The sequence below is a fragment of the Chelonia mydas genome, chromosome 14, assembly GCF_015237465.2.
Source record: "Chelonia mydas isolate rCheMyd1 chromosome 14, rCheMyd1.pri.v2, whole genome shotgun sequence".
In the NCBI taxonomy this organism is placed as follows: Eukaryota; Metazoa; Chordata; order Testudines; family Cheloniidae; genus Chelonia; species Chelonia mydas.
In genome coordinates this window covers 2,197,186-2,223,607 of record NC_051254.2, presented here as the reverse complement: position 1 = coordinate 2,223,607, position 26,422 = coordinate 2,197,186, and the positions used below count along the sequence as shown (strand labels likewise).

At 55.5% G+C, this 26,422-nt stretch overlaps 1 protein-coding gene across 8 annotated transcripts; it reads right to left on the bottom strand.

Annotated features, from left to right (window-relative positions):
* Positions 1 to 9,679: 9,679 nt before the first annotated feature.
* ENDOV (endonuclease V) lies at positions 9,680 to 26,177 on the bottom strand. 8 transcript variants are annotated; one of them, XR_005227690.2, is made up of 9 exons: positions 25,918 to 26,177; positions 23,846 to 24,017; positions 22,628 to 22,762; positions 22,044 to 22,083; positions 21,468 to 21,580; positions 21,014 to 21,082; positions 20,178 to 20,312; positions 11,258 to 11,334; positions 9,680 to 10,029 (listed from the first exon to the last, which is right to left on the bottom strand). XR_005227690.2 is itself a non-coding variant. In XM_037914367.2 (9 exons), the coding sequence occupies exons 1-9, from the start codon at positions 25,971 to 25,973 to the stop codon at positions 10,002 to 10,004; spliced, it is 819 nt and encodes a 272-aa protein (XP_037770295.1). In that variant the 5' UTR covers positions 25,974 to 26,176; the 3' UTR covers positions 9,680 to 10,001. The 8 variants fall into 8 exon arrangements, 4 of the variants coding, with proteins under 4 accessions (XP_037770295.1, XP_043384383.1, XP_043384382.1 ...); XR_005227688.2 differs by having other exon boundaries at positions 20,178 to 20,274; XM_037914367.2 differs by having other exon boundaries at positions 20,146 to 20,274; positions 25,918 to 26,176.
* Between the last annotated feature and the right edge of the window lie 245 nt (positions 26,178 to 26,422).

Below are 26,422 nucleotides of genomic sequence, written 5' to 3'. Positions count from 1 at the left end.
ATAAAGCCGTGGGGCAGGCCCCCGCTCCAGGCCAGGTGGGGCTGGCAAGGGGAGCAGGCTCGAGGTGGCTTGTTTCCAGGCACACAGAGGACAGCTTACAGCAGCAAGGCACAGGTCCCCTCACCACTCAGACGCAGCCCTGTCGGCATGTTACACTGGACGTGCAGAAATCAGACGCAGCCGAGACCACCCCCGAGGCGGCCAGACGCTTCGGACGGGATTACCAGAGCGATCCCTGAGACAGGCCCCGCAACTGAGAGTCTTTGGCCAGGGCTGGCCCCGAGGGGGGGAAAGCAGCAAGAAACCTGGAGCCTGGGAAAGAGACAGAGCCGCCAGTCGCTTTTCTGTCTCTCGGGGATCGTATAACCCAGTAAACCTGAGACTGAATTAACCAGAGGCCGGTCATGCCCCAGTCTATCCTGTGCCCCATGCACGGCACAGCTGGTTATAGAAACCCGGTTTCCCCCATAGGCGTCAGAGGTCAGGGCAACCCTGCCGCACACCGGGGGTGCCCTGTATTGCAGATGCACCCAGCAGGTGTAGAGTCACCGTCCCAGGCATTAAACCAACCCACTGTTTCAATGCGTGTTACATGTACTCACCTAGGGCTGTCCTCGTAAACAGATAAGTGCCAACTACTGCTGCCAGCTAGTGGAATTACAGCTTTAGGGCAAGGGGTGGAGGGCCATGCTTTTAGTGCTGGAGATCTTGGGTTCAAACCCCCTACGCCACAGGGGGACGTAACCACCAGCGTGGTGTCATGGTGGGTTACCATTAAACTAGCATTTCCAGGATGTGGTAAGAAACCTCTCCTTCCTGACAGGAGAGAAACGCCTTATGGGGTCCATCCCGACCCTGCTACAGCCTGGACCTGCCCTCTTCTCCCTGGGGAGAAAGACAGCCCGCGGGAGGGGTGGGGGGTGGCGGCTCTGAGCAGTGATCAGAGTGGGAGAGATACCACAAGGCGAGGCAGCCACCCCAACTGCCTCAGAGATGACCAGCACCTCGGCAGTAAACCAGTGCCAACCTGCCCTCCACTCACTGACAGGCTGCATGGAAGCAGCTTGTCAGCTAACCAGGAGTCTAATCAAATGCCAGGCAGCTGAGATCAGTTTCCACTGAGCGTGATGTGAGTGCTGGTGGAAGGAGCTGGCTTGACAGACAGCACTTTCCAGGGCCAGTTATCCGCTGAGCGGGGGCAGCCCAGGCACTGCCCCCTGGCCCAGCCCAGTTCCAGAGACAGCATCTCCCTGGGCAAAGGGGGGTTAACGCCACACCCAGCTAAGCCCTCGCCTCTCTGCTAGGAAGAGCAGATGTCAGGGACATGGACACCTGCCCGTTACCTCTGTTCACACAGGAGCTCCCTGAGGCAAAGGACTTTGCAGTCAATACTAACGTGGCTCAGACTTGAGCCACCCACCTCCAGATCCCCAGCCCCATAGCCAGGTCCATCCAGCACCCCCCTCCTTACTTCACACACTCCAACTCGAGCCCATGCAGAGCAGGAGACCCCTCTCCAAGGGGACTCCGTTCACTGTGCGCTGGGTCACCACCGAGGTGGCTCCCGCCTGGACCGTTCATGGCGTTGATGGGGAACCGCGCGCCCCAGGGCTGGTGCGGTGAGGACAAGCACCCTACTGAGGTCTCGGGCCAGTTCCTCAAAGCTACAGACATGAAGACAGACGTTGGGCTACACTAACTCCCTCTGTTCTGAGACAGCCACACGAGAAATCTGAGGGGAAACTCAGCTGCCTGATTTGTGCATCAAGTCTCTTCGGGCTCAAGGCCCATGACAAAACGAAACTAAGGGGTTCTATGATCCGGAGGTCCTGGTCTCTTCTCTGAGTGCGGACAAGCCTTAGGAGTGCAATATAACTGCTAGCCTGGTGCTGCCCAGCAGGGTGAATGGTCACCTGCCTGCCTGGATCCCAGAGTCAGTCTTAACTTGAATTACCAATTTCCCAGTTACAGGAGCCCAACACAGGGCTCTGGTTACGGAGCCCCTGGGGGAGGGCCCATGAGCAGCTTGTGAATATGATGGCTCTGAAAACCACACAACCATGCACCCTGCACAGACAATGTGCATGGCAGGCTGAGCGGGGGCAGGCCAGGTGGATCCAATCAGTTCCAAGAACAGACTAAAGCGATGCTTTCCAAAAACCAGTCACATGGAGCAGAGAGGAGACTCAGCTGTGCTCTGCAGAGGCACCCCCAGCCTGGTAGCGTTTGCAAGGCTGAATGGGAGCCATGGATCTAGCACAGAAGGTGCTGCAGGGAGTTGGGGACACTTGGAGGGGTTCTGGATTTCATAACCGTTAGACATGTTGCTCAATATTCGACTTGGTCTGCGTGGCCTGGATGAAACCAGCCAGACCCTGGCTCCAGAGCCATGTCCAGGACCTGCCCCTACATTAGCTGAGCTCTGTGGTAGCACAGGCTAGAGCTCAGTCTGAACAGGTGAGGACAATCTGCCCCCTGCTTTCCACCCAACCCACCTTCAGGGGACAAAGGGGGACCCACTGGGGAGGTGCAAGGCCTGCATTGTTCCCACAAAGACTACTCTCCCTTGGGAGGCTAAAGAACCAGCCTCTGTGGCTTTCTCTGGCTTTAACCTCAGCCCTTTCCCCATGGAACCTGGCTGCAAAAAGCAGATCCCCAGTGTACCAGAGGAACTGGACTCCATCTCCTCCACCTGCCCTCTCCTCACTCTCTACCCCACATTTCAGTTTCTCTCTCTCTCTCACTCTCATTCCCCGCCCTGCTCTCTCAGCTCTTTGAGAGCTCTGAATTTATGACTCATTAGAATATTATGAGATAGCAGCTTTCCTAAATGCACCTGCCCTGGCACACGCTGGGTCTTGTGTGAAATCTGAGATGGATCCTACCAGCTCTGTATTTGTAATTCCCACGCCCTGGCCTGGAAGCCAGAAGGGAGTAGGATCTCCAGATACTGCAACTCTAGGGGGCATCGCTGCTTTTCATTGATAGGAAGTCACTGTCCAGCAAGCCCGTCCCAAGGCTTGGCTCACCCACTGGGTCAGGGGAATCTTCATACGTTGAGCATTATGCAGAAACTTCCCCATGGTTACTAAGAGATATGCAAAGAACTCTCCAGGGCGTTGATGGGAGAACAGACCTCCTACCAACTGGATAACAGTCTGCACGGGGGCAAGGGAAGGAATCCACCAGGACAAGAGAATCTCTAGCAGGCAGAGAGAGGACGATCCACAAGAATTTACTCAGGAAGGACTCACAGCTCCACACTCTGAGGAAGTTTTGTGCATTTACAAAGCTATTGCATAGAATCATAGAACTGGAAGGGCCCTTGAGAGGTCATCCAGTCCAGTCCCTGAACTCCAGGCAGGACTAAGTATTATCTAGACCATCCCTGACGGGTGTTTGAACAACCTGCTCTTAATCTCCAAATACAGCGATTCCACAACCTCCCTAGGCAATTTATTCCAGTGCTTAACCAGCCTGACAGGAAGTTTTGCCTAATGTCCAACCTAAACCGTCCTTGCTGCAATTGAAGCCCATTGCTTCTTGTCCTAGCCTCAGTGGTTAACAAGAAGAATTTTTCTCCCTCCTCCTTGTAACAACCTTTTATGGCCTTGAAAACTGTTATCATGTCCCCTCTTAGTTGTCTCTTCAATAGACTAAACAAGCCCATTTTTTTCCAATCCTCCCTCATAGATCATGTTTTCTAGACCTTTAATCATTTTTGTTGCTCTTCTCCGGATTTCCTCCAATTTGATCACATCTTTCCTGAAATGTGGTGCCCAGAACTGGACGCAATACTCCAGCTGAGGCCTTATCAGTGCAGAGTAGAGCAGAAGAATTACTTCTCGAATCGTGCTTACAACACTCCTGCTAATACATCCCAGAATGACATTTGCTATTTTTGCAACAGCATTACACTGTTGACTCATATTTAGCTTGTGACCCACTACAACCCCCAGATCCCTTCCTGTAGTACTCCTTCCTAGGCAGTCATTTCCTATTTTGTGTGTGTTCAACTGATTGTGCCTTCCTCAGGGGAGTACTTTGTATTTGGCCTGATTGCATTTCATCCTATTTACTTCAGACCATTTCTCCAGATCATTTTGAATTTTAATCCTGTCCTTCAAGGCACTTGCAACCCCTCCCAGCTTGGTATCATCCACAAACTTTATAAGCATACTCTCTAGGCCATTATCTAAATCATTCATGAAGATATTGAACAGAACTGGACCCAGGACCGATCTCTATGGGACTTCCAGCATGACTGTGAACCACTGACAACTACTCTCTGGGAACGGTTTTCCAACCAGCTATGCACCCACCTTATAGTAGCTCCGTCTAGGTTGCATTTCCCTAGTTTGTTTATGAGAAGGTCATGCAAGACAGTATCAAAAGCCTTACTAAAGTCAAGCTATACCACGTCTACCACTCCTGCCCCTTCACAGGGCTTGTTACCCTGTCAAAGAAAGCTATCCGGTTGGTTTGACATGGATTTGTTCTTGACAAATCCATGCTGTTACTTATCACCTGATTATCTTCTAGGTGGTTGTAAACTGAGGGCTTGACTCTTTGCTCCATTATCTTCCTGGATACTGAAGTTAAATTCCCTAGTTTACAAGCCAATTAGACAAAGACTTGGCTAATCTCCCACTGTGCTGAGAGGGCCAGAAGCAGAGACCAAACACAGAGATTTTCCCATTGAGGAGCGGATTCATTTAACCTCTCTCAGGCTTTGGCAGCTGAAAGAACTAGTGCCCAGCACAGGTACAAAACCACCTCACCCCACCCCTGTTATGGGGCAGGGAGGCACTCACACCTTTAGCGTTTCAGAGACAACTGCAGCATCTCAGCACAAAGGGGACAAGGCTGGGGACCCAACTCAATCCAATCTTAGAGCGGGGCTTTAACCTAACATCACCTGACTCCAGGAAATTCAGCTGCACCCAAGATAGCAGGGAGCTTGGGGGCAAGTGGTAAAGGGGGCCATTCCCTCTGAGAGAACAGACTCGCTGCTCTGAGCACAGCAACACACAGAAATACAGAGAGACCTTAGCTCCCCCCACCTGACTCTAGAGCAATGCAGCTGGCCCCGCAGCAACCCAGGGTTCGTTGGTCTGGGACTCAGCAGGCCCTTGTGTGACACAGGGGATCTGGGGATGAACTCAGCAGAGGAAAGACTCCCAGAAGCCATGGGAGCAGAGCAGAGGGATTTTCATGGTCCTGCCCAATTGAGACATTAGCTCCAGCTGAGCCCAGTTCCATTCCCTGGGGCTGGATTCCCCAGCAAGCCCGTCACAATGCCTAGGAGCAGATCATGTGCCCTCTCCCTGCAGGGCCTGTCCCCCCAGTCCCACGGGGGGTTTACATTGCCGGTGCTGGGAGACCCCTCAGGCCTGGACTGCAGCTTTCAGACACTCACTCATTTCCCTCGCTTGGTCAGGCCAGGAGAGCTGTGGTTCTACCCTCTGACAGGAAGTGACGGGAAAATGCTGGCTGCAAAGGGGTGATTTACAGGGAGGGGGCCAGCTGCTGCAATCCCAGTGCTAACCTGCAGAGGCTATTTCCAGGTTCCTCCTCCCCCCACCCAGTGCACCTGGGTCCCCCTGAGTGTCTCCTGGTTTCTCTCCTGTGTTCTCTGGCTCCTGTATAGCTGGTCCAAGTGAAGAGATTAATGTACAATGAAATACTGGGACAAAGCAGAGCTGGGGAGAAGCACCTGGGATCTCACACACTCACTGGTTCCCCAGTGATGAAAAGCTCAGCATGCTGGCGGGGCTGGCCCAGGGGAGACTAGCAAATGAGGGCCAAAGTAAACTCCGTTAGTATCCTGCCTAAGGGATTTAGGAGCACATGTCCCATTGACTTTGAATGGGATGTGTGTTCCTACAACCATTAGGCACTTTTGAGACTCCCCCTAAGTGGCCCAGCTAGGTCATTGCTCCAAAGAAGAAGCCAGTGAATCTTGCTAGCAGGTAACAGCTCGTTAGTGACCCACCTGAATTAAGCTCTCTCTGACTGCCAGGGGTGCGTGTGACAGTGCGGCTGGAACTGCCCCTGGGGAACGGAGCGCCACAGCCTGGGGGGTGCTGCAGTGTGACAAGTCACCCCCTTCACCAGGAAGACCACTTCTCACCCCGGGTGGGCCAGGCCCAGCTCAGAAAGTGCTTCCAAACCTGCCGATAGCAGGGGACCCCCCTCCCCAGGAGCAGCGGGAAATGTGCGCGCCAACCCCCTAGTGTGGAGAGCAGGCTGCTCTGTGCCATACAGCTCCCCTTAGCTGCAGCCCGGGCTGAGGCATGTGGGAGGGTTCCCCCCTCATCCTGTCCCCTTCTGCAGGGAAGCAGCCACTCCAGCCCTAGCCAGGAGTTTGTGGCAGGTGAGGGGAGAAAGTTATATGCCGAATATTGGGCTCTGCAGCCAGGACTCCCCAGACTTTGCAAGGGGACCAGCTTTGTGCACGTGCAGTTTGACACTGGAAACCTAGAGTGTCTATTGCAAGTATCGTACCAGGGCTGAAATGCCCCCATGGCTGCATCCATGACAAGATGGTGCATGGGCAGCACATTGCAACTCACATGAGAAATGCAAGGAGGGGACCTAAGAAATGCCCCCACTGCTCACCCTCTGCTAAATGCCCAGGACACAGCCAGACTTGGGGGAGTGTCAAGAGCTGGTTGCTTCTTGCTTCAGAGATGTCAACCCAGTGCACACAGGGAGGCCTGAACAATGCCTCACTCTTCTCCAGCCTTCCCATCTCCAGTCCAGCCACAGTGCAAAGCAGAGCAGGGCGGGGGAACCAACCAGCCCGTCTTTGCTGTGCTGTAGACTTTCCTTCAAACGGGTCTGATGCACCTTGGGGAAAGGCACCCTGATTTCATAGTGATGGGCATTGAGAAAAGAACCTGGATGGGTGGGTGGGTGGCTGGGTGGATCTAGCCCATGGGGTGAGCTCCCCATCTGGCAGCATGGGTATGCCACCAGCTGTGTACAGCTGGCACTCGCTAGTTAAGCCAGATTGACTTTGCTGTTGCACAGAGAGATCTCCACCGATGCTAATTACACTCATAATAATCCTCCCTTGTAACCGTGTGTGAGCTGCAGCCACTCCCCTCACCCGCCACTCCGATTATGAGTCCCCGTCAAGTTCTCCACCCCCTCCGTCCGTCCGTCCGCCCCCGTGAGGTCTGAGCGATGGCGATGGCTTTGGCTGGCATCAGAGGAGCACAGGTGGCCCTGCCAGCTGCAAGGCCTTTAGCTCTCGTTGGCCCCCCGACAGCTCTGGGTCTTTTCCCAGTTTGTTCAGTGGAGGATCAGCGAGGAGGCGGCAGCGGGGGAGGCGAGTGCGGGAGTGTTTGTTCAGCCGTTTCATTGGCTTCTCAAGCTGGCATTCAGCACTGGTCCTGGGCTTTCAGGAGGTGCAGCCCAGGGGCTAGTCCCAGGGACGTGGCGGTGTCAGAGCCGGTATTGCGCCTGTCAGATGAGGAATGGAGCCGCACGTTGCTTGGGAGGACTTGCATAGCCTGCAGCCAGCGCTCCGCCTGGTGCCTCCCCTACCCCCCACTTGCGATGGGGGTCAGACACTAAACCAAATGCCACCCTCTTTCCTTCTCTGTCTGCTGGCCCCTCTTGCCCACACACGTCGCCATGATCAAAGGAGTCCAGCCTTGCTCTGAAGGACGGGGGGGCCCTGCTGGCTGAGAGCCAGCACGCACCAGCAGAGGGAGCGTCCTGTCCCCGGGCACTGCAGCTTTGCCCCACCATCAGCCTTGCGCCCCCACCCCCATCGTCGGCCACTGGTCCGCCCCCCCACTGCAGGTGGGTGGGTGGTGGGCGAACAGGGATCCGGCCAGCAGCAGGACCCGCCAGTACTGATGGGGGGGGGGGGGGGGTAGAGGGAGAGAAAATATGGGACAATTTGCCCATTTTTAAGAAGTCAGGACCCCTGAAGGAGGGCTTAAATACAGGACTGTCCCTTTAAAAATGGGACATCTGGTCACCCTAGCCCAGGCTCCTGGGGACAAGAAAGGAGTTTGCTCTCTCTTCTTAGTTTCTAACGGGGCAGCGCTAACAGGCTCAGTAAGCCAGGGCCCCACGGTGCTGGGTGCTGCACTGACCCAGAGAAGAGGCTGGATTGTTCTTCATTAAAACTTAGCCAGAGCAGCACCCGGCTGGAGACAGAAAAGAACGACAAAGAACTATAGCAGGGTAAACGTGCACTGCCGAGCCTGGGACAGAACCCAGGAGTTCTGACCCCCCAGCCCCAACCACTAGAGAACGCGCCCTTCCGTCCCTTGGATGTAATCGCACCCAGGGACATTTTCTGAAGACAGCTTTGTATGAGAGGAACAACATGGAGGGGGACCTGAACTGGGGGGTCTCCTACATCTCAGGGGAGTGCCTAACGACTAGGCTAAAGGTTATACAGGAGGCCCTGCCCGGTTGTTTTGTGGAGTCAGACAGCCTCTGAGCACACTGAACGGATCAGGTCCTGCATGCAACTTGGGCAGCCAGCCAGCTTCCCCTGGTTCATGACTCACTCTGGGGCTCAGGTGAGAGACGGGGCCTGCAGAGGGGCTGCAGCACACTGTTTAGCAGCAGAAACAAGCAACAAGGGAACTTTTACAGCAAACCATTCTGCGCTGAGTGGGCTGAGGGGCCTACAGTGTTTGGCAGCAGCTGTGGGGGAGTGTTGGGAATTGCAGTAGTGCCTAAACCCGGGACTGTGTGGATCCCACCAAACTGCGGAATCCAATCCCCGAACCCAGCCCTACAGGGAGAGGCTTCCACGCCGCAAATCGGACGAGGATGGCGGGCTTGATTCAGGCGCTGTTTGTTCTTCGTTTGGTAGCCAATGTGAAGGTTCACAGGCTGCTTGGTGTCTGTCCAAGCTCGTTAGCCAGCAAGCAGCTGTCCCAGTAACCTGACTCCAACCCCCGACTCCATTCAGGCTATCGGACCCCCTGCCCGGGCGTTATCGGGCTCCTTGCTATGGAAGGCCACTTCTGTTCATTTCTTTGTGAAGGGCTGGCCCGTGCCATGGCTGTGAGGAGGGTCACTAGAACAGTGTGAATCAACAAGGCTGGCTGGGTGGATGCAGCTCCCAGCAGGGCTCACCCTGCAGCTCCCATGGGGACTGACAAACCTGCGGCACCATTTACACAGAGGCAAGATTTCTTGCATAAGGCCACCAAGGTTCGGTAACTGACAACAGGCAGGGCAGCAGCCATTGAGACCTGCTTGACCTGTGTACCAGGGAGCCTGTTTGCTTCCCAGGGATCCAAATTCAGGTGTTAGAGCCTAGCAGCTCCCCTCCTCCAGACCATGCAGCAGATTGTTGGCTCCCGCACCTCCCTTGCGATTTACACGCCCACCCAAAACACAGAGTCCTCTGCCCGTCTGTCAGGACTAGCAGGAGCTAGTTATTGGGCTTCTGTTCCCCTGAGATGTGTGAAGTGACAGCAATCGCACAGACTGGAGGAGGGGGGAGGAAAGGGTAAAAGGCGGATGGGGATCGGCGAGCCCATGAGACTGTCACTAAAGGGATGGCAAGAGGCCAGTGTCAAACTGGGAGCTTCATGCTGTTTTTAACTCATTGTTTGTTAATAACCCCCCCCCCCCCAAAGCAAATTCTCACAGTCTTGCAGCAAATAATCTCTCTCTTGACTCAAACACTGCTTTGTTAGTGTACGAGTGCTGGTGAGAATTTATTTTTACAGCGTGTGTTTTCAAAATTGGAATATAAAATATTCTCTAGAATTTACAAACCATCAAAGGCTGGGGCTCCTGCCCCATTAGCAGAGCCCAGGGGGACACAGTCTCCTGGTTTCTCTCTGGTCATCCTGGCTTTTCACCCCATGAATTACCCTGAGTTCCTGGCATGGACGGTTAGTCACGGTGCCCTGTAGAGGCTTGCTGGAAAGGAGGTCTCAGAGCTCTGATCCCAGAGGGGGTGGAAGGCTCAAGTTCACACTGGGGCTGGACAGTGTCTTCCTGGTGCCAAATTAATGCTTGGGCTCAGCTTCTTCCTTCCTGGATCAAGAACAAGGAAAGGTCACAAAGAGTAAAAAAAGCCAAACCAACCTAGGTAACTCCCTGCTACTCTGGGAACTGGAGCAGGAGATACAGGAGCTCTGGGGCACCATCTTCAGACACTGGTGCTGATATCTCATGCCATGAGTTTGGGGTCTCAACTCGGTGCATGCATTTGCTGGGACTGTCAGCATCTGCCCAGGACTGGCCCAGCAGGAAAGTGCTGCAAGTCAGGATTGCGGGGCAGCAGCCAAGCCATGGGGGTGGGGATCTTGGGCTTGGATTAGAAGGCAGGGCCGGTACGGTGCGTTGCAGAGCTGCGTGGAGATGCCAGGCAGGACAAGAGCAGGGCAGTGGAGCAGGCTGTGGTGCACAGGTAGAGTTGTTCCTGCAGAATCTGAACATCGCCTCCCCCATCAGCAGTATCAGAGTGTCACATGAACCAGCACCAGCCTCCACACCACACCCAGCTGTGTCCTGGTCCTTATGATCCCCTCGAGGGCAGATCAGCCTGGGAGACCTGGGAGCAGTTTGCCTCTCACTAACCAGGCTAATCTCCATGCATTTTTATTGTCCTGGATCTCTCCAGCCCCTTATTTGCGCAGGTGACTGTAGCACTGAGAGAATCCGGCTATGAGCTGCCAGAAACTGCGCTGAGAACGTTGCCTCTATCTCGAAATACAAAGGGCCTGGCAGGGCAGGGGGTTGATATAAAGAGAACGGTTTAGAGCAGAGTTCTGCTCTCACTTATTCCGGATTGACACCTGTGAAACTCCATAGACACCAGAGGGGTTTCTCTGGATTTACATCAACATACCAGGGCAGAATCCAGCCCTACTTTACAAAAGAATGAGGTGGCCTGGCCCTTTCTTTATTCATTAAGGCCCAGAGGCGAGCTCCTTGAAGGGTATTTCTGTCCACCCTCACATCACACCCGGGGACCGTTGCACTTTGCTTATCATGTACACCGGAAACAGACAAAATCCCCAGTGACCTGCCACAGTCTCGTGGTCCAGCCAGCCCAGGACGCTGCCTCTTCGGCGGGAACACATGGTGCAGCACAGACGGTGCCCGTCGGAAATCTCCTGCTCTGCGGGGGCAGCATGCGCCCTGCAGCCCTTTATCCTACCTTGTTACCCCGACTGTCCCTTTAATGCCATTACCCAAGAGCATTACATGAGCAGATCCCCTCTGGACGTGCGGTTGCTTAGGCCGCCCACACACTTACCTCCCTGGCCCAGGAGACGTGCCCCCCAGTGGGGAGGACAGGTGCTTCCGGATGTACTCTCTGGATCTGATGTCAGCCTGGAATTGGGGAGGAGATGGATTAGCGAAGACTCAAGACTTGATTGGTCAGACCGCCCCACGCCCGCTGCTCTCTAATGAACTGTGCCAGGCAGATGCTCTCAGGCAGCTGCACAGGCCAGGAGGGGGAGTCACTCCGCAGGGCCCTGGTGCGCTCTCCGTGCGCAGCATTCACCGCCTCTGCAAGTGAGAGGGGCTTGAAGGCTCAGCCCTCTTCCCTCCCAAGCTATCTACAGCATACGGCTGGCAGTCCCGGGTAGGGCTCTCGCACAAGTAGGGACCACCCCCCCCCCCACCTCCCTGACCTTATCTCGCTCCATTCAGTCCCTCTGCCTCAACTGCACCTGGGCTGAGAAGACAAAGACCCAAAATGGAGGAGAAGGGTCTCAGCCCAGGCAGCCTTAGCTGCAGCGCGGTTCATTGTGGAAGCAGAAATGAGATTTCCTAAAGCCCAGCTCCCCATTTCTGCATTTACCACAACGGAAGGCAGCAAGGCATAGAGTGGACAGCGGGTGCACACCATTCAGTGCCAAGGGCCAGCTCTGCCCTGGCCCTCTCCCAAGCGCTGAGGATGGGGGGCAACAGGCAACAAAGCACAGGGGTAACAGCCAGACAGCTCAGCTGGGAGAGCAAATCCCCATCAAATCCCTCCAGCTCTCGACACACAGTCCAGGAGCTCTGGTGAGTTCAGCTGGCCTCAGCCAGAGACCTCTAAGAGACCTGAGTGCCTGGGATGTCCAATAGAAATACAATTCACATACCTCCCCTACCCCCACGGCAACCTGTGAGCCTCTGCACAGCTCATACCATACCCAGCCCTCACCCGACTGGCATCTACCCCAGCTCCTCCTCGGCTCTGACGCCCTCAGATGTGGTGCAGGGACATGACAGGCCAGTCTGGATTTACGGTGGCCAGGGGCAAAGCAGGAGGTCGACGCTGACCTGCCGAGTGAATCCAGACCCCTGGCAATTGCTGAGGTGAAGGGGAAGCAGCCCGAGTTATTTCCCAGCTGCCCTGTGCACCCAGCCCATGGAGCAGCAGAGACACTGCACGCTCCCCCTCGGCAGGACACCTGGAAGCAGAGACTGGATTGCAGCTTGGGAGAAGAGGAAGAATGGGGGTGGGACCTGAAATTCCAGCAAAAGGCTCAGCAGCCCCACCCACAGTGTGGAGGGGTGGGCAGTCCTTGTACTCCCCCTTGCAGTGCTGCAGGGGTGCCCCACCTTCAGGGTCCCAACTGGGGCAACAATGGGTTTGCTTTAGCAGTTTCGGGCAAGGCGAGACCAACGCACCTAACAAACTAGCATATCCCCTTTTAACAAGGCTTCAATTCACAGTCCATAAGGCCCTCACCTCAGGACAAAGGCTCTCGTTAGGCTGGTCTGCTTGATGAAACAATGCCCGCCCACCCACTGCAGCTGCAGGCTTCTGCTCCCCTCTCTCTTGCTCGGCTTCCTGTTCCTGTTAATATAGCCCAGCACTAGGGCAGGGCCTCTGGTTACACCCCAGGCTGTCTCAGACTCATAGGGTATGTCTACACTGCAATCAGACACCCACGGCTGGCCCGTGCAGCTAACTTGGGCTCGCAGGGTGGTTTAATTGCAGTGTAGACTTCTGGGCGCAGAGCCTGAGCTCTGGGACCATCTCACCTCACAGGGTCCTAGAGCCCGGACTCCAGCCCAAGATCAATACACCCAGGTCTTTCTCCTCCTCTGTGGCTTCCAACTGATCCATCCCCAGCTTACAGCAAAAATTCTTATTGTTAGTCCCTAAGTGCATGACCTTGCACTTTGCACTATTAGATTTCATCCCATTTCTACACTCCAGTTTACAAGGTTATTCAAATCTTCTCGTACGATATTCCGGTCCTCCTCCATATTGGCAATACCTCCCAACTTTGTGTCATTCGCAAATTTTATTAGCACACACTCACTTTTTGTGCCAAGGTCATGAATGAAAATGTTAAATAATGTTGGTCCCAAGACTGATCCTTGAGGAACTCCACTAATAACCTTTCTCCAGCCTGACAGTTCACCTTTCAGTATGACCCCCCGTACTCTCCCTCTTAGCCATAAGCTCCAACCTGTCCCTTCAAGGTGTAGTACACTCCTTCATGCCTAAAGCAGCCTAACTGGCTTCTCCCTCTGTCCACAAGAACCTCCTCGATGGGGGTGCAAAGCCCCCTCCAAATGGAACTGCAGGAAAGAGTGATGCTTTGCACAGCCCCAGGCCTCAGACCCAGCATGAGCTGCATCTGAACTGTCTCGTCCTATTGGGGCACACACACGGGAGACAGAAAAGACCTGTCAGAACCCCAAGGGCAGGTTAGAGTCCCTGAGAGAGCAAACCAGTCTCCCTCCCCACAGAGACGGGTATTTAGTGATCCCAGGTGCAGGGAGTGGGGGAGGGGGAGAAAGCTCTTTTGGGGGGCTGCTCCCTGAAACACCAGGGAGGTCTGACACCGCTGCCTTAGCCTGGCCTGAACAGCTGGCGCTGGCCTGGACAGTAGCTGCACCTTCGAGCCACAGTGCTCACTGCACCCCCCTTGCTACAGCCATTGGGCCCAGCCACAGAGGGAAGGAAGCTTGGAAGGACCAGTGCCCCTCTGCCCACAGGAAGCCGCTGGGAGCCACGTCTGTCTGACCAGCAGCACAAAGGCCCTGTGGCAATTTTGCCCTGCCAGCACCCGGCCGTGTGTCTAGCAGCTCCCTCCTTGCGCTGGAAACAGGCAGGCGGGGAAGGAAGTGCTGGGGCGTTTTAATTGCTTTTTCCTGGAGTGGCAGCGAGAGCTGCTGGGTATGGGACGCCCCGGGTGGAGGCGTTCGCTGTCTATAGACACTGGACTCTGAGCTCCCTCCCCACCTGCTGTTCCCAGCATGAGGATAGCTACTGTGCGAGCCAGCCGCGCTGGGAACATTCCCACCCTGCTCTTGGGAGGAGCATCGCAAAGGGGCAGCAGAGCTGGGCTATGGCAGAAGTGTCACTTGCTCCCACATCGCAGCCATCCATGCATGCACTGTCCCCCCAGCCATGTAGACGTGGCCACACCTGTCCCTCTAGCCATGCTCAGGGGGGCTGCAGCAGCAGGGCGAACTTTACTCACACTGCCCCTCCAGCAACCTTGGCCTCAGCAGGAGGGAGCCCCGTCCAGGGGCAAGAGGGTCATTTGGTCTCCCTGGCTGGTTCTGTCTTGGGCCCCACGGCTGAGAGTAAGACCAGGGCCCCATTGGTGCCAGCAGTGGCGGTGGCTATAGGGTTGCAGACACCTGTCCATTGGGAAGGGGGCTGAGACCCAGCAAGGCGCTGCACACCAGCTAGCTAACAGCTGGGAACGACTTGCCTGGGGCTGGATTTGAACTGGTGACCTACGGGCAAAAGGTTCCGTGTCCCCACTGAGAGCTAGGCTAGTTCTGGGAATGAGTCTCCCTCCCCAGCTCTGGGCTGCAGGGCGAGGTCACGCACCAGCCCACACCTGAGCCAGTCGCATCGGCCTGCCAGGACGAGGCAGGGCTGAGTTGGCTGGGGAAGCCGCTCCCAGGCTGAGAACAGAGGCTGCCGGAAGACCTTTGCGCTTGTCTTTTCAATGTACACTTTGGGCTGCGTGGCGGCGGGAGGGCTCTCGCTGGGATGGCAGAGTGGGCTGGACCACAGGCTCACATGGCTTCCCCCCTCCCTGCTGCTTCGCCCCCCCCGCCCCCCGGAATGGTCTTCCTGCCCATGTCTGCCTCAGTCCCCTCTCTCAAACCCACTCTGCATTGCCAGCGTGGCTGCCCCTTCCCCTCCAGGGCCACTACCCTGGAGAGAGCCATTCTGAATCAGGGAAAGCAAACAGGAAATCGCCCACTCGCCCCACCGGAGGAGAAATGCCACTCAGTGCCCACCAGAGACAGCAGGACAGCGAGGAGCCACTAACTTGGTGTGTTTCAGGAGTTTTTTCATGGGAACATCTCAGGCAAAGACGCACAGATGACAAGGTGGGCTCTACAAGGGGGTGGGGATCAGAAGGCCAGTCGCCCCTGCCTGTGTTCTCATAGGGACTGTTCTAACGGACACAACCATCCTGCCTGCACCTCCCTGCGCAGAACACTGAGACAATCAGCTGGCCTTTGCTACCTGCAAGCAGCGGCCCTCTTCACCAAACAGGCTAGATACCTTTATTCTCTTTTTCCTTAGGGTTCCCAGACACACAGTTCCCTCCTGCGCTACCAAAGCCCCAGAGTCAGAGCACAGGCCAACAACTCTGTTATTTAAATCAGGCATTCAACATGCCATGGGGAAAAGCCCAAAGCTACAGACATTGACTCTGTGACCTCCATCAAGCCATCGGAAGATGCCTAGAAGTGGTCATGAACCAAGGGTCCTCCATGTGCCAAGTGAAATCCCTTAGGAACAATTCTGGTGGAAACAAACTCTTAGTCAGATAGCTTCATTTCCCAGAGTACAGCTCGTTCTCAGGTGTGTGATTCACAGAGGAAAACACACCTTTGTCAAATCTCCAGCTAAGCAGGACAGGGCCTGCTCAGTACTTGGCTGGAGGCCTCCAAAGAAAACGGAGTGAGCTGTAGCATGTGCTGCCGGTGACTCGGCACTGGTGCAGGTCAGAGTCATCGCGGAACCAGGGCCTGGTGTGGCGCAAAGGGCCATCTTTCCAGGGAGAGACAGCCCTCTGTGGTCATTAAAGGAGCCATAGCCACCTCAACAACGTAACCGTGGGAGTGCTGGGCTAAACTCTCCCCAAAGCTTCACTTGGGAAAGTCATTCTTCACTTCCTCCCTTGAAAACCTCACTGCACAGTGGTAGCTCCGAACAGCTGCTGTGCTTCACTCCAGAGATGGCGGCATGATACCACCCCCACTCTGAAGCAGTTTGGGCTCCTTCCAGCTGAAGGGAACTAAACAAACGTACAAGGCCAGGACTAGTGAGGTGGATTAATAAAACTCTCAGCGGCTGCCCTGGATGTAACTCACATGTTTGTGCTGTTTGTGAACATTCCCGCACCAAACTCCCCACCAGCGCGCTTCACGCCTCCCTGTGTGTTCTGTGCCGGAGATGCTGCTTAGGAGCCACGCACCAATTCCCATGCCAGACAATGAAATACAGTTACATAAGGAGCAGTTTGTTTGGAGGAATATTTTCCTCTTTTTGTGATTGGACAGTTTCATATCTCAGCTGACAAATAACTCTGATCACTCTTCAGGATAAGACATTACGCGATGAATTTCATAACAAGGGAAACAGCCTGCTCGACAGAATGCCTACTGGGAGCCCAAGGAGCAAAAGCCTGATTCACTTACTGTTCTTCTGCAGGAGGAAAAAGCCCCAAACCAAGTTCGCCTAATAACACAGCTAAGGCTTGATTAGGCAGCAAGTTACTTGCCAGCGCTCACTCCTAATGCTGTGCTGAGAGACAGCTTAACCCAGCTTATTAACCCAGAGGCTAATCAATAAGATGGATCATTGTGCCATAATAATCCCTTCTATTTTCGGGGGGACTAGTGCTGGCATTAGGGGTCTGGAATTTCTACCTTGTCTATTTTGTGAATGGGCAGCAGCAGCACATGTGGGCACAGCAAGCTGGTGGAGGGGGAAGGAGGGTCAGGTCTCAGGGAGTAGGGGGTTCTGGCCCTCAGCTGGCAATCCTCTACTGGATAGCGGGAACATGTAACAGGCAGGGCAGGGCTGATAGCTTGTGTTCCAGTTCCTTGATGGAGGAGGGTTTAACAGCACAGGTGCAGTGGCTTGAAAGTGCAGCACCCAGGGGCACCAATTCAGACTCGCTTCTCTGCCACTTTGTGGCGGGCCAGCATTACCCCACAGATTGCTCTGCCGGCAGCTCCTGACCCAGCAGGAACCTGCTGGGCAAGCTGCCAGCTGGAGTGAAAAGCGTCAAGTAGTGAGCAGGAGTCTGATGGGCAGCAAAGCAGAAAGGCAAGACCGCAGAGGTAACAGAGCCTATTCCAGTGCAGGTCCTGTTCCATCCCTGGGAGTCAAAGGCAGGGAGCTCATTTGCTAAAAGGCTCCACTCCATACCCCGTGCATGTGTAGCTTGGAATCTGGACAGGCTTGGAATTCTTGCACCCACAGACAGGTCAAGAGGAGCTCTTGTTCGGGACACCAGGGGCAGCTCAGGAAGATTCAGTGTCATGTCACCAGTAGCTGTAGGTAGAGTGTTTTGCCTATGTCAGTGGGAGGCTGGTTTATATTCACCTGGGTTCCTTTGTTTGGGTTGCACCTGGGAGGTCCCTCTGACTGGGATCAAACCTCCGCAGGGGAACTTCAAATATTCATGAGCCTGCCAGACGAGACAGAGTGCTCCCTCTCCGCACACGGAGTTCTCATGCCTCGGCCTCGTATTTACTCGCGGAATGAGGTCCAAGCAGGATATAAATATTTATTGTAGCAGACAATGAATTTCCCTCGGCTTCCTCTGAAAGTTCACAACACTTGCTGCATCTGAGACACACGTCCCCAGTCAGCAAAGCCACCTCTTGTTCCAAATACAAACGCGACCACGTCCGTGGCCAAGATGATGTCTGGCGCCCACTTCGTACAACTTAGCCAGTGCAGGATGGGGCCGGCTGTGCCTCCAGCCGGGGGGCAGGTTTATGTCCCCACAGCAGCTACACAGCCACTGCTGTCATGTAAGACTGCACCATGGCCCAGAGAAGAAGGGAACGGAAGAGCTGAGCTCAGCTGTGAGCTGCACCTGTTTGAAACTACCAGAACCTTCAGAACCAGGAAAAGCTTCAAGGGCTGATAACCCTGAAGCTTCAACTTGGGCATCAGAAAAGCTGTGATCACAAGGCACTACCCAGGCAAAACCTGCTGTAGGACATTCCCCTTTCACATCTCCTCAATGCCCTGCAGGCTCCCCACAGAGAAATACCACAGAGAAAAGGCCAACAAGTCACTTAGTGCAGGAAGGACCCCTTCATTCTATTTTCTAGCGCTTTACTCAGCCCAGCTTTAACTCAAAGGGCTCTGGCTTTCAGCCCTACCACACGCTAATCCCTGTTCTATGGTCAACTAGATCTCAGCAAAAGGATTGCCCAATGTTGTTGAATTTTCAGCGTTTGCTCAGTTTTATCCCGTTCCTCCTCCCTAGACCCCCCAAACCAGAGGCTCCCAAACGCTGCTCCGGGGAACAGCTACAGCATCTGTGGAGACCTAGCTGGTGCCTGGTGCTGGCTCCGCTACCTTACCTCCAGCCACTAAATCACATCAAAAGAAGTTACATCCTTTGTGACTCAAGTTCTTGTTTCCTGTAGGTGATTGTTGTCATAACCCCTGGGAGGCTGTGTGATGCGGGGCAGGTTCCAAGAGATAGTGAATTGGTGAGCTGGTGAGGTCCATATAAGCCTCTATGACACACTCTCCATGAAGATATGACCTGTACTATGGAAAAGTCCAAGAATCCCAGCGCTGAATAATTCCCTTCCCTCCTTAGGTTCACACCCTTCTAATCCTTGGAGATGGTTCTCAAATCTTTCCCCGGAAGGAGTCACCAGGAAATCAATTTTGTCCCTTTAACTAATGCCCCAGGTTAGCTGGAGCAGCTGGAGGAGTCTAGCTGGCCAGTCTCAAAGAGGCAGGGGAATGGGACTGAAGGCGACAGAAAGCATCTGTGATGAGCAGGGCACCTGGGTCAAAATGATTTCCAAAAGAAAAACGGGCATGTTTCCACTGGGGAAGGCTTTTCCCCTTCCCTCCTAACACGCCCCCAAGTGCCACACAATGCAACTATGAGAGGCTGTCTCCTGAAGCATCGGGTGCTGGCCACTGCCGGCAGTGAGCTATGGGACTAGACAACCTGCAAGACTGCTCCAGTCTGTCAGGAGGTGGGATATGGGCCCAGAAACGCCATGATCAGCTCTGGTCTGGAGACGCCAATGGGCAGTTTTGCTTTGAGGTTTGCTGGTCGCTCCACAACTAACAGTGTCACATGGTTCAATTTTCAGAAAATATCACAAAGCCAGTGAACAGCTTCTGCAGCGCCTGTGTGTCTGGCCTTGGTCGGAGCCTTCTCAATACTGCTCAGAGAGGCAGCAGAGCCAGGGCTGGCAGACACGTGACGAAGGCCGAGGTGTAGCAGTCGGAACACTCCCTGTTCCAGGGTGATGTTACAACGGGGACATAGAACAGACTCTGCTCCCCAAATGCAGAGCAGGGCAGCCTGCCTGAACTGCCAATGGCAGGGTGATCCTGAGGAGAAGGAAGCTCTTGGCCGGTAGAAATTCCAGCGCTTCACGCTTCTTGAGACTCATTTCTCCAGCCCTGCTGTGATTTAATTATAAAATTGCTGGCAGCAAGAGGCACTGAATGCGATCTAGTGCTGCCACTTACAGGCTACATCTGGAACCGGCAGCCTGCAGCTTGTTGCGGAGTGCGGCATACCCCATAGCCCAGAGGATGAACACTGCAGTCTGTGTTCGGCTCCACATTCTGGGAAAGCTGCAGCTCCAGCTCCTCTGCATTATTAACCCCAGAGCCAGCCTGCAGAGAGGAGCAGAGAGCCCCACCAGGCTGGATCAGGGACAGGTCAGGAGGACAAAGAAAGAGGGAAGGAGCAGTTTGTTCCTTGTGTTTAAGACAGGTAGATCGGAACTGCCAGGACTGGCTGTAGCCCGTAGCTGGAGGGGACGGCCCAGCAGGCTCAGGAGCTGCTCTTGGGGAAGGGAGGCCAGCTGAGCTCCGACATGCCATCGCAGCCCAGTAATTCACAGCTGCCTGTCACCCCTTTGCTATCTAGCAGGCCACATCTCCCATGACAGGCTTGGATCCCCACCCCCTAGCTGCCCCTGCCTTCGCACCTGTCGGATGGGCTCTGGGATCCGGTACCTACAGCAGGACTGGACCAGGCGCACTGCCGACTCCAGGCACGTCCTGTGGCCTACGGAGACGTAGATGGGCTTCGTGCTCTTGTTGTAGCTGCGCAGGGCCTGGAGGGTTGGACACCGGACAGATCAGAGATCTGGGGCTTGTTTAAAACAAACGCAAGACGTCAGTGATTGCACACGCACATGAGGACGCTTGGGAGAGCTGGGGGGGTTCAGACACTTCGGAGCCCAGGGCTTTATTTCTCCTCTCTGCTTGGGAGCATCACAGGGAGGGTCTGTCTCCTAGGGCTCCTTGTGCTCCCCTCCCTCAATATTTCACTGCTCAGAGCAAGGGATCTTGCTCAGTGGAACCTGGAGTGAACTGAAATATATCCAGGCGAAGGAGGCAGCTGACACCTGCCAGTTCTGAGTGGGGACAAGCCAGCCCCACCATTTCCCAAGCTGCCTTTCCCACCAAGTTGCAGGGGTTCCTGTCTCACAATCTGGAGACCTGCCACAGAAAAAACTCCTGCCCGTGCTTTGCCCCTTTGCTGTAATGGTGCAGGACACGGGCAGCTAGACCAGGACATGGCATCTCACATACCACTGTCACATATGAGAAAGTGGCCATGCATCCCAGGAGGGGATCCCACGCCTTTCTGAGAGTGCTTGCGCTGAAAGGAATGGGAGAGGAGCGTTAGCTCTGCTCTGCTCAGATCCTGCCCTCCTGGCTTATTGTCACTGGGCTGCAGAGAGCTGCACTATACTTTGTCCCCTCCCTCCTTCCCATCTGAGCCAGGCTAGGGAACATGGAGAAGGCCCATCCATGACCAACATGCAAAGCAGACTCCCCATGACTTACCATGCCCAGGACTCTCCCTGAGGTGCCCCTCAGAGGGAACATGGCTCCTCCCATCTGCAGGTCACGGATCTAAAACAAGCAAGCACCCAAGGGCCAGCTGGTTAGAGCTCCAGTGCATCAGTTCCAGGAGGAGTTGGGAGAGCCTCCTCCAGAACTTCTCTTCTTTGTCTGAACAGGCTTGTTTTGCGGGGAAATGGAGTGATCACTGCAGCCACCTTTGCTTTGGCCTCTACTTAACGCCAGCATGGAGTGCCCATAGCGCGGCCAGGATTTCCTGCTGGGAAAGGCTGGGACGGAGAAACCGGGAGCTGCCCCTTGCCAGCCAGCATGTGGCTCCCCAGCTCCCCGTGGCGGGAGAGGCCAGGAGGGGGGTCGCTAGGAGCTCCCATTCACCCAGGCTCTTACTCCATTCCCCGCACTGGCACGGGGGGAGGGATGCTTGCGCTGGCCTTACCTGCTCCTTGTGCAGCTCATCCTTGGCCAGGCCATCAACCTGCAGGAGGTTTTTGGCCACACCAATACAGGGCAGGCCCGTCAGCACCCCCAGGTGGCAGGCCACCCCAAACCCTGCCGAAGAAACCAAGAGATGGTCAAAGGAAACAGGAAGGGGCCAGCAGTGGGGTTCTCCATCCTGTTCTGGTGACCCTCATCAGAGGGAACAGCCCAGGGTCCCCGTCAGGGGGCAGCACTCTCTCCTAGGGCCTGGGGGTCCCCGTCGGGGGGCAGCGCTCCCTCCTGGAGCCTGGGGGTCCCTGTCGGGGGGAACAGTGCTCTCTCCTAGGGCCTGGGGGTCCCCGTCAGGGGGAGCAGCACTCTCTCCTGGAGCCTGGGGGTCCCTGTCGGGGGGAACAGTGCTCTCTCCTAGGGCCTGGGGGTCCCCGTCAGGGGGAGCAGCACTCTCTCCTGGAGCCTGGGGTTCCCTGTCGGGGGGAACAGTGCTCTCTCATGGAGCCTGGGGGGGTCCCTGTTGTGGGGAAGCGCTCTCTCCTAGGGCCTGGGGGTCCCCATGGGGGGCAGAGCTCTCTCATACCTCTGTGATGGAGCACGCCATTCCCATCTACGAGCAGCACCTGGAAGAGCCCCCAGGTGATGTGTTAGTTACCAAGCCCCATGGAACGCGCTAGCTGGGTGAATGCGCCTCCGCCCTGAACAAGAGGCGAGTGAGGCCAGTTCCGTGAGGAAGGAGAAGGCTCCATTTCAATCCTTTGCCCCACCCCCACAGCTCCTTTACCCAGGTTCTCCGCACCCCTGCCTGCTTCGCTCTCTCTTTCATGCCCCTTTTGATGACCACCCCCGGGAGTAGGGAGCTGATATTTCTATTGCAGGCCGAGTGCCCGGCACCCCAGTAGTGCTAAAGAAAGGATGGGAGTCATCCCAGTGTCTTCCCTTCCCTGTTCATGGACAAGGTGAAGTCTGGCTGGCCATTGGCTTGGTTTCCCCATCCCCCTGGAGACAGCGAAACAGACACAACAACGAGGCTGTGTTAGGGTGCACCCTGCCCTGCCCGGCCTGCTGCCGAAGTGCTGGCCAGCGCAACCTCGAGGGAAGGTTCCTTTTCAGGTCCATCCAGCACCCCAGGGACATCTCCCCATGAGAGAAAGGAACATGCTGCACCTGAGGCCTGAGCCCAGGCTCTCGCTCCTGAAGTCTCTGAGCAGCTTCCACCAGGAAAGGGGCCTCTCGAAAAGCTAAGTATCCTGCCACGTAGGGGGCGCTCACGGTTACCATCTGACAGTCCTCATATAGCACCTGGGACAAAACAAGGACCGTGCTGAGAACATAGACTCATGTCTGCAAGGGGCAACTTAACACAGCAGACACTAGGATCAGTGTACTGAACCCAGGAACCCAGGCCATCGCTGGTTTAACCCTGACCGGCTCAGATATTTCTTCTCCATTTATATTCTCTCTCTCTTGCTTCAATACTCTCCCCTAACCCTGCTGGGCCGCTCCCACAAAGTTAAACACAAATGCTGCACATTAGCTCCCACCAACTGGTCCCCTCAGTGTGAGCATCGGGGGTGACGGGGGGAGAGAAGTAATGGGCAGATGATGGAAAATGACCAGATATACCCTAGTCTACCCTACTCTGCTTGAGTGCAGGGACTTTGCCAACGGCTAGGGATGCTTCGGCCCCATTTGAGTGTGCAACAGGGGGAGATCACTGTCAACTTTTTACGTTAGTTGAAATCTCTACATAAACTCTGATAAATCTTTATTAATTCAAAGTTTAATGACTGCAGAATGTGGGCGATTCACAACAGATTTGGAAGTGCCATTGTAAATCACATCTCATATTAATTGATTGCCAGAGGGATCTGACAAGGAAGGCACCATCTGTCTAGGAATGCTACATTGTTTTAACTTGCTCTCCTGGTAAATGTTGAATAACAATGGCCTTTCTGCGGTTTGTTTCTGGGTAGAGGGTGAAACTGATCATTTCCAACATTTAACTAATTCAATCAAAATCTTCAAAGCCAGTTTATCAGCTATTTCTTTTCAACATCATCATCTCTGACCTACTCCTGAGCAATTGCCATACACTGGAACCATCTCCCTGGGCATCGAGAAGTTCTCTGTAACTCCGTGACCAAACTACATATTTCCAAATTAATTTTGCTAGGTAATACCAGAGACCATCACTTCTGTTTTCTCCTCCTCACCCATGCTCTCTGCAGAAAGCCTTTTCTTGATGAACATGTGGGTCAGATACTTGGCTGGAGCCTTGTGACGCTGAGATACAGTTCATGATGCCCTTTGGGGTAGGCTGGTTTTCTACAAAGCCTTTACCTTACAGGTATCCCAACCATGAGACGGTTCAAGGGCCATTACCTCAAGATCTGGGTAGCTGAGAACCACCAGGGAAGCGCAAGCGATTGTGTCGTTCCCTTTGGCATAAGAGAGGTCCACCCCTCCCACTCTCTCCAGTCCGGCAAAGGTGGAATCTTTCTGCCACTCCTCAGTGTCCTCCTCAATCACATTCGCCTTTAGCTGGGCCTGCTCCCTAAGGAAAGATAACCACAGGCAAAAATAGTGTCTTTTTATTCCCAACTCCATACACAACAAATTGAAATGACAGGAGAAGCAGGCAGGTACGGGCATCATGCAAAATTGTGTTTGATTATTTCAGCATGTTTCCATTCAACAAGACTCTGCTGGTTTAGGCACATGGTGGGTTGGCAGGTGGACAGAATATTCCTTGGGGCAGTGTGGTCTAGTTACTGAAGCAGAACATCAGGACTCCGAGGTTCTAGTCTCAGATTTGTCAGTGCTTCTGAGTGACCTTGGCAAACCTGTGTGCTTCGGTTTCTGCAGTTGGAAAATGGAGGTGATAAGAACCCCGTGTTTCGCAGCAGGGTCCATGAGGGCTGACTGCAACGCATTTGAGATCCTGTGCCAGAACAGGGGCTTTTCATTGCATGGATGGGAAGGGATGAAACAATCAAAGCCGACAAGCTGGCCGGCTCCAGATCTCTGCAGAGACCTACTACATGAGGCCAAGGAGTTACTTCACCTCAATACTAAGGCAGACCCTGACCAAGCTCAATTAGTGACCACAAACCTGAAGGGGGATGCTGGGGGGCACGAAGCCCCGTCTGAGCCCAGAGGAGTGACTACACTGCCTGTGGCAAAGAGGAGAGACTGGGACAGAGTCACTCTCTCCTGACAACACCCCAATAACAGGGAGCACAGGGGAGAGCTCCGAAGAGCATCAGGAATAGGGTGACCAGATGTCCCGATTTTATAGGGACAGTACCGATATTTGGGACTTTTTCTTATATAAGCAACTATTACTCCCAACCCCCTGTCCCGATTTTTCACATTTGCTATCTGGTCACCCTAATCAGGAAGCAGAACAGCTGTCATGTCCAAGAGCCACTGGGACAAACAGTGCCTGCCCTTCGGGAAGGGCGAGATGTGGAGATGGTCCCCACTGCTGCCACCAGGTCAGGGCAACTCGTAGAACTGGGGACCCACCTTAGATCGACACCAGGGACCACAGCCCGACATGGCCTAAAAGGGCCAGGCTTTGCCACCTCATCCCATGCCCCATCCCAATGGAATCAAGGGTTGCCAAGCGTCCGGTTTTCGACTGGAAAGCCTGGTCGAAAAGGTGGCTCCGGTCAGCACTGCTGACTGGGCTGTTAAAAGTCCAGTCGGAGGCACAGCGGGGCTAAGGCAGGCTCCTTGCCTGCCCTGGCTCCGCACGGTTCCTGGAAGCATCCGGCATGTCACTGCGGCCCCTAGGCACAAGGGTGGGCAGGGAGGCGCCGCGCGCTGCCCCCACCCCAAGCGCCGGCTCCGCAGCTCCCATTGGCCAGGAACCACAGCCAATGGGAGCTGCAGGGGCGGGGGCAAGGGCAGCGTGTGGAACCTCCCTGGTTGCCCCAGCGCCTAGGAGCCGCAGGGACATGCTGGCCGCTTCTGGGAGCCCCCTGAAGTAAGTGCCGCCCGGAGCCTGCACCCCAACCCCCCCCAGCCCTGAGCCCCCTCCCACACTTCGAACCCCTCAGCTCCAGTCCGGAGCCACCTCTTGCTCCCCAAATCCCTCATTCCCGCTCCCATCCCAGAGCCTGCACCCCCTGCCCCAGCCCCCTGCCCCAGCCCCGTGAAAATGGGGGCGTGAGCGAGGGTGGGGGAGAGCGGGGGATGGAGGGGGGGGGAGTGAGCAGGGGCGGGGCCTCGGAGAAGGGGCGGGGCAGAGCAAAGGGGTTTGGTTCTGTCTGTCTGGGAAGGCGGGGTCCCCAGAGAAGCCCGCCCCTGACGCCACAATATGACGCATGCGCACAACGCTTTCGCCGCTCGGAGCGAGAAGACTACACAACCCAGCATGCCCCGCAGCCGGAAGTACGGGTGTCCTACGGGGCCCCTGACACGCCCGTGCCGCGCTCCCCTCCCATTACCGTTCCCAGCGGCGCAGGGTCTCCTCCTCCGGCGGCTCCGTCTCGCTGTGCGCCATGGCGCCGCTTCCGGCGGAGCCGCTGGCGGGGGGTTGCCGCTTTCCGGCCCCCCGGGGACGCGGAGCGGAGCCGATGGGTTCCTAGGGCCCCGGCGCGGGCCGGGCTCCCGGGAGCTGTTCGTGCCTTCAGCGCGGGGGGAGGGGGCAAGTCGGCCGAGGGCTGCCAACGGGCTAATCCCAGCGACCCAAACACCCGCGCCCCGCCCCTTCTGCGAGGCCCGCCCCTTCTGCGAGGCCCCGCCCTCTCAGTCCAGCTGCGCTCCCCCACCCTCCCCCACTTTCAGGGGCAGGGCAGGGGTTGGGGGGCAGGCTCTGGGGTCAGGAGGGGGTTCAGGGGTGCAGGCTCTGGCCCGACGGCGCTTACCTCGGGCAGCTCCTGGAAGCGGCTAGCACGTCCGGCTCCTAGGCGCAGGGGCTGCCAGGCAGCTCCACATGCTGCCCTGTCTGCA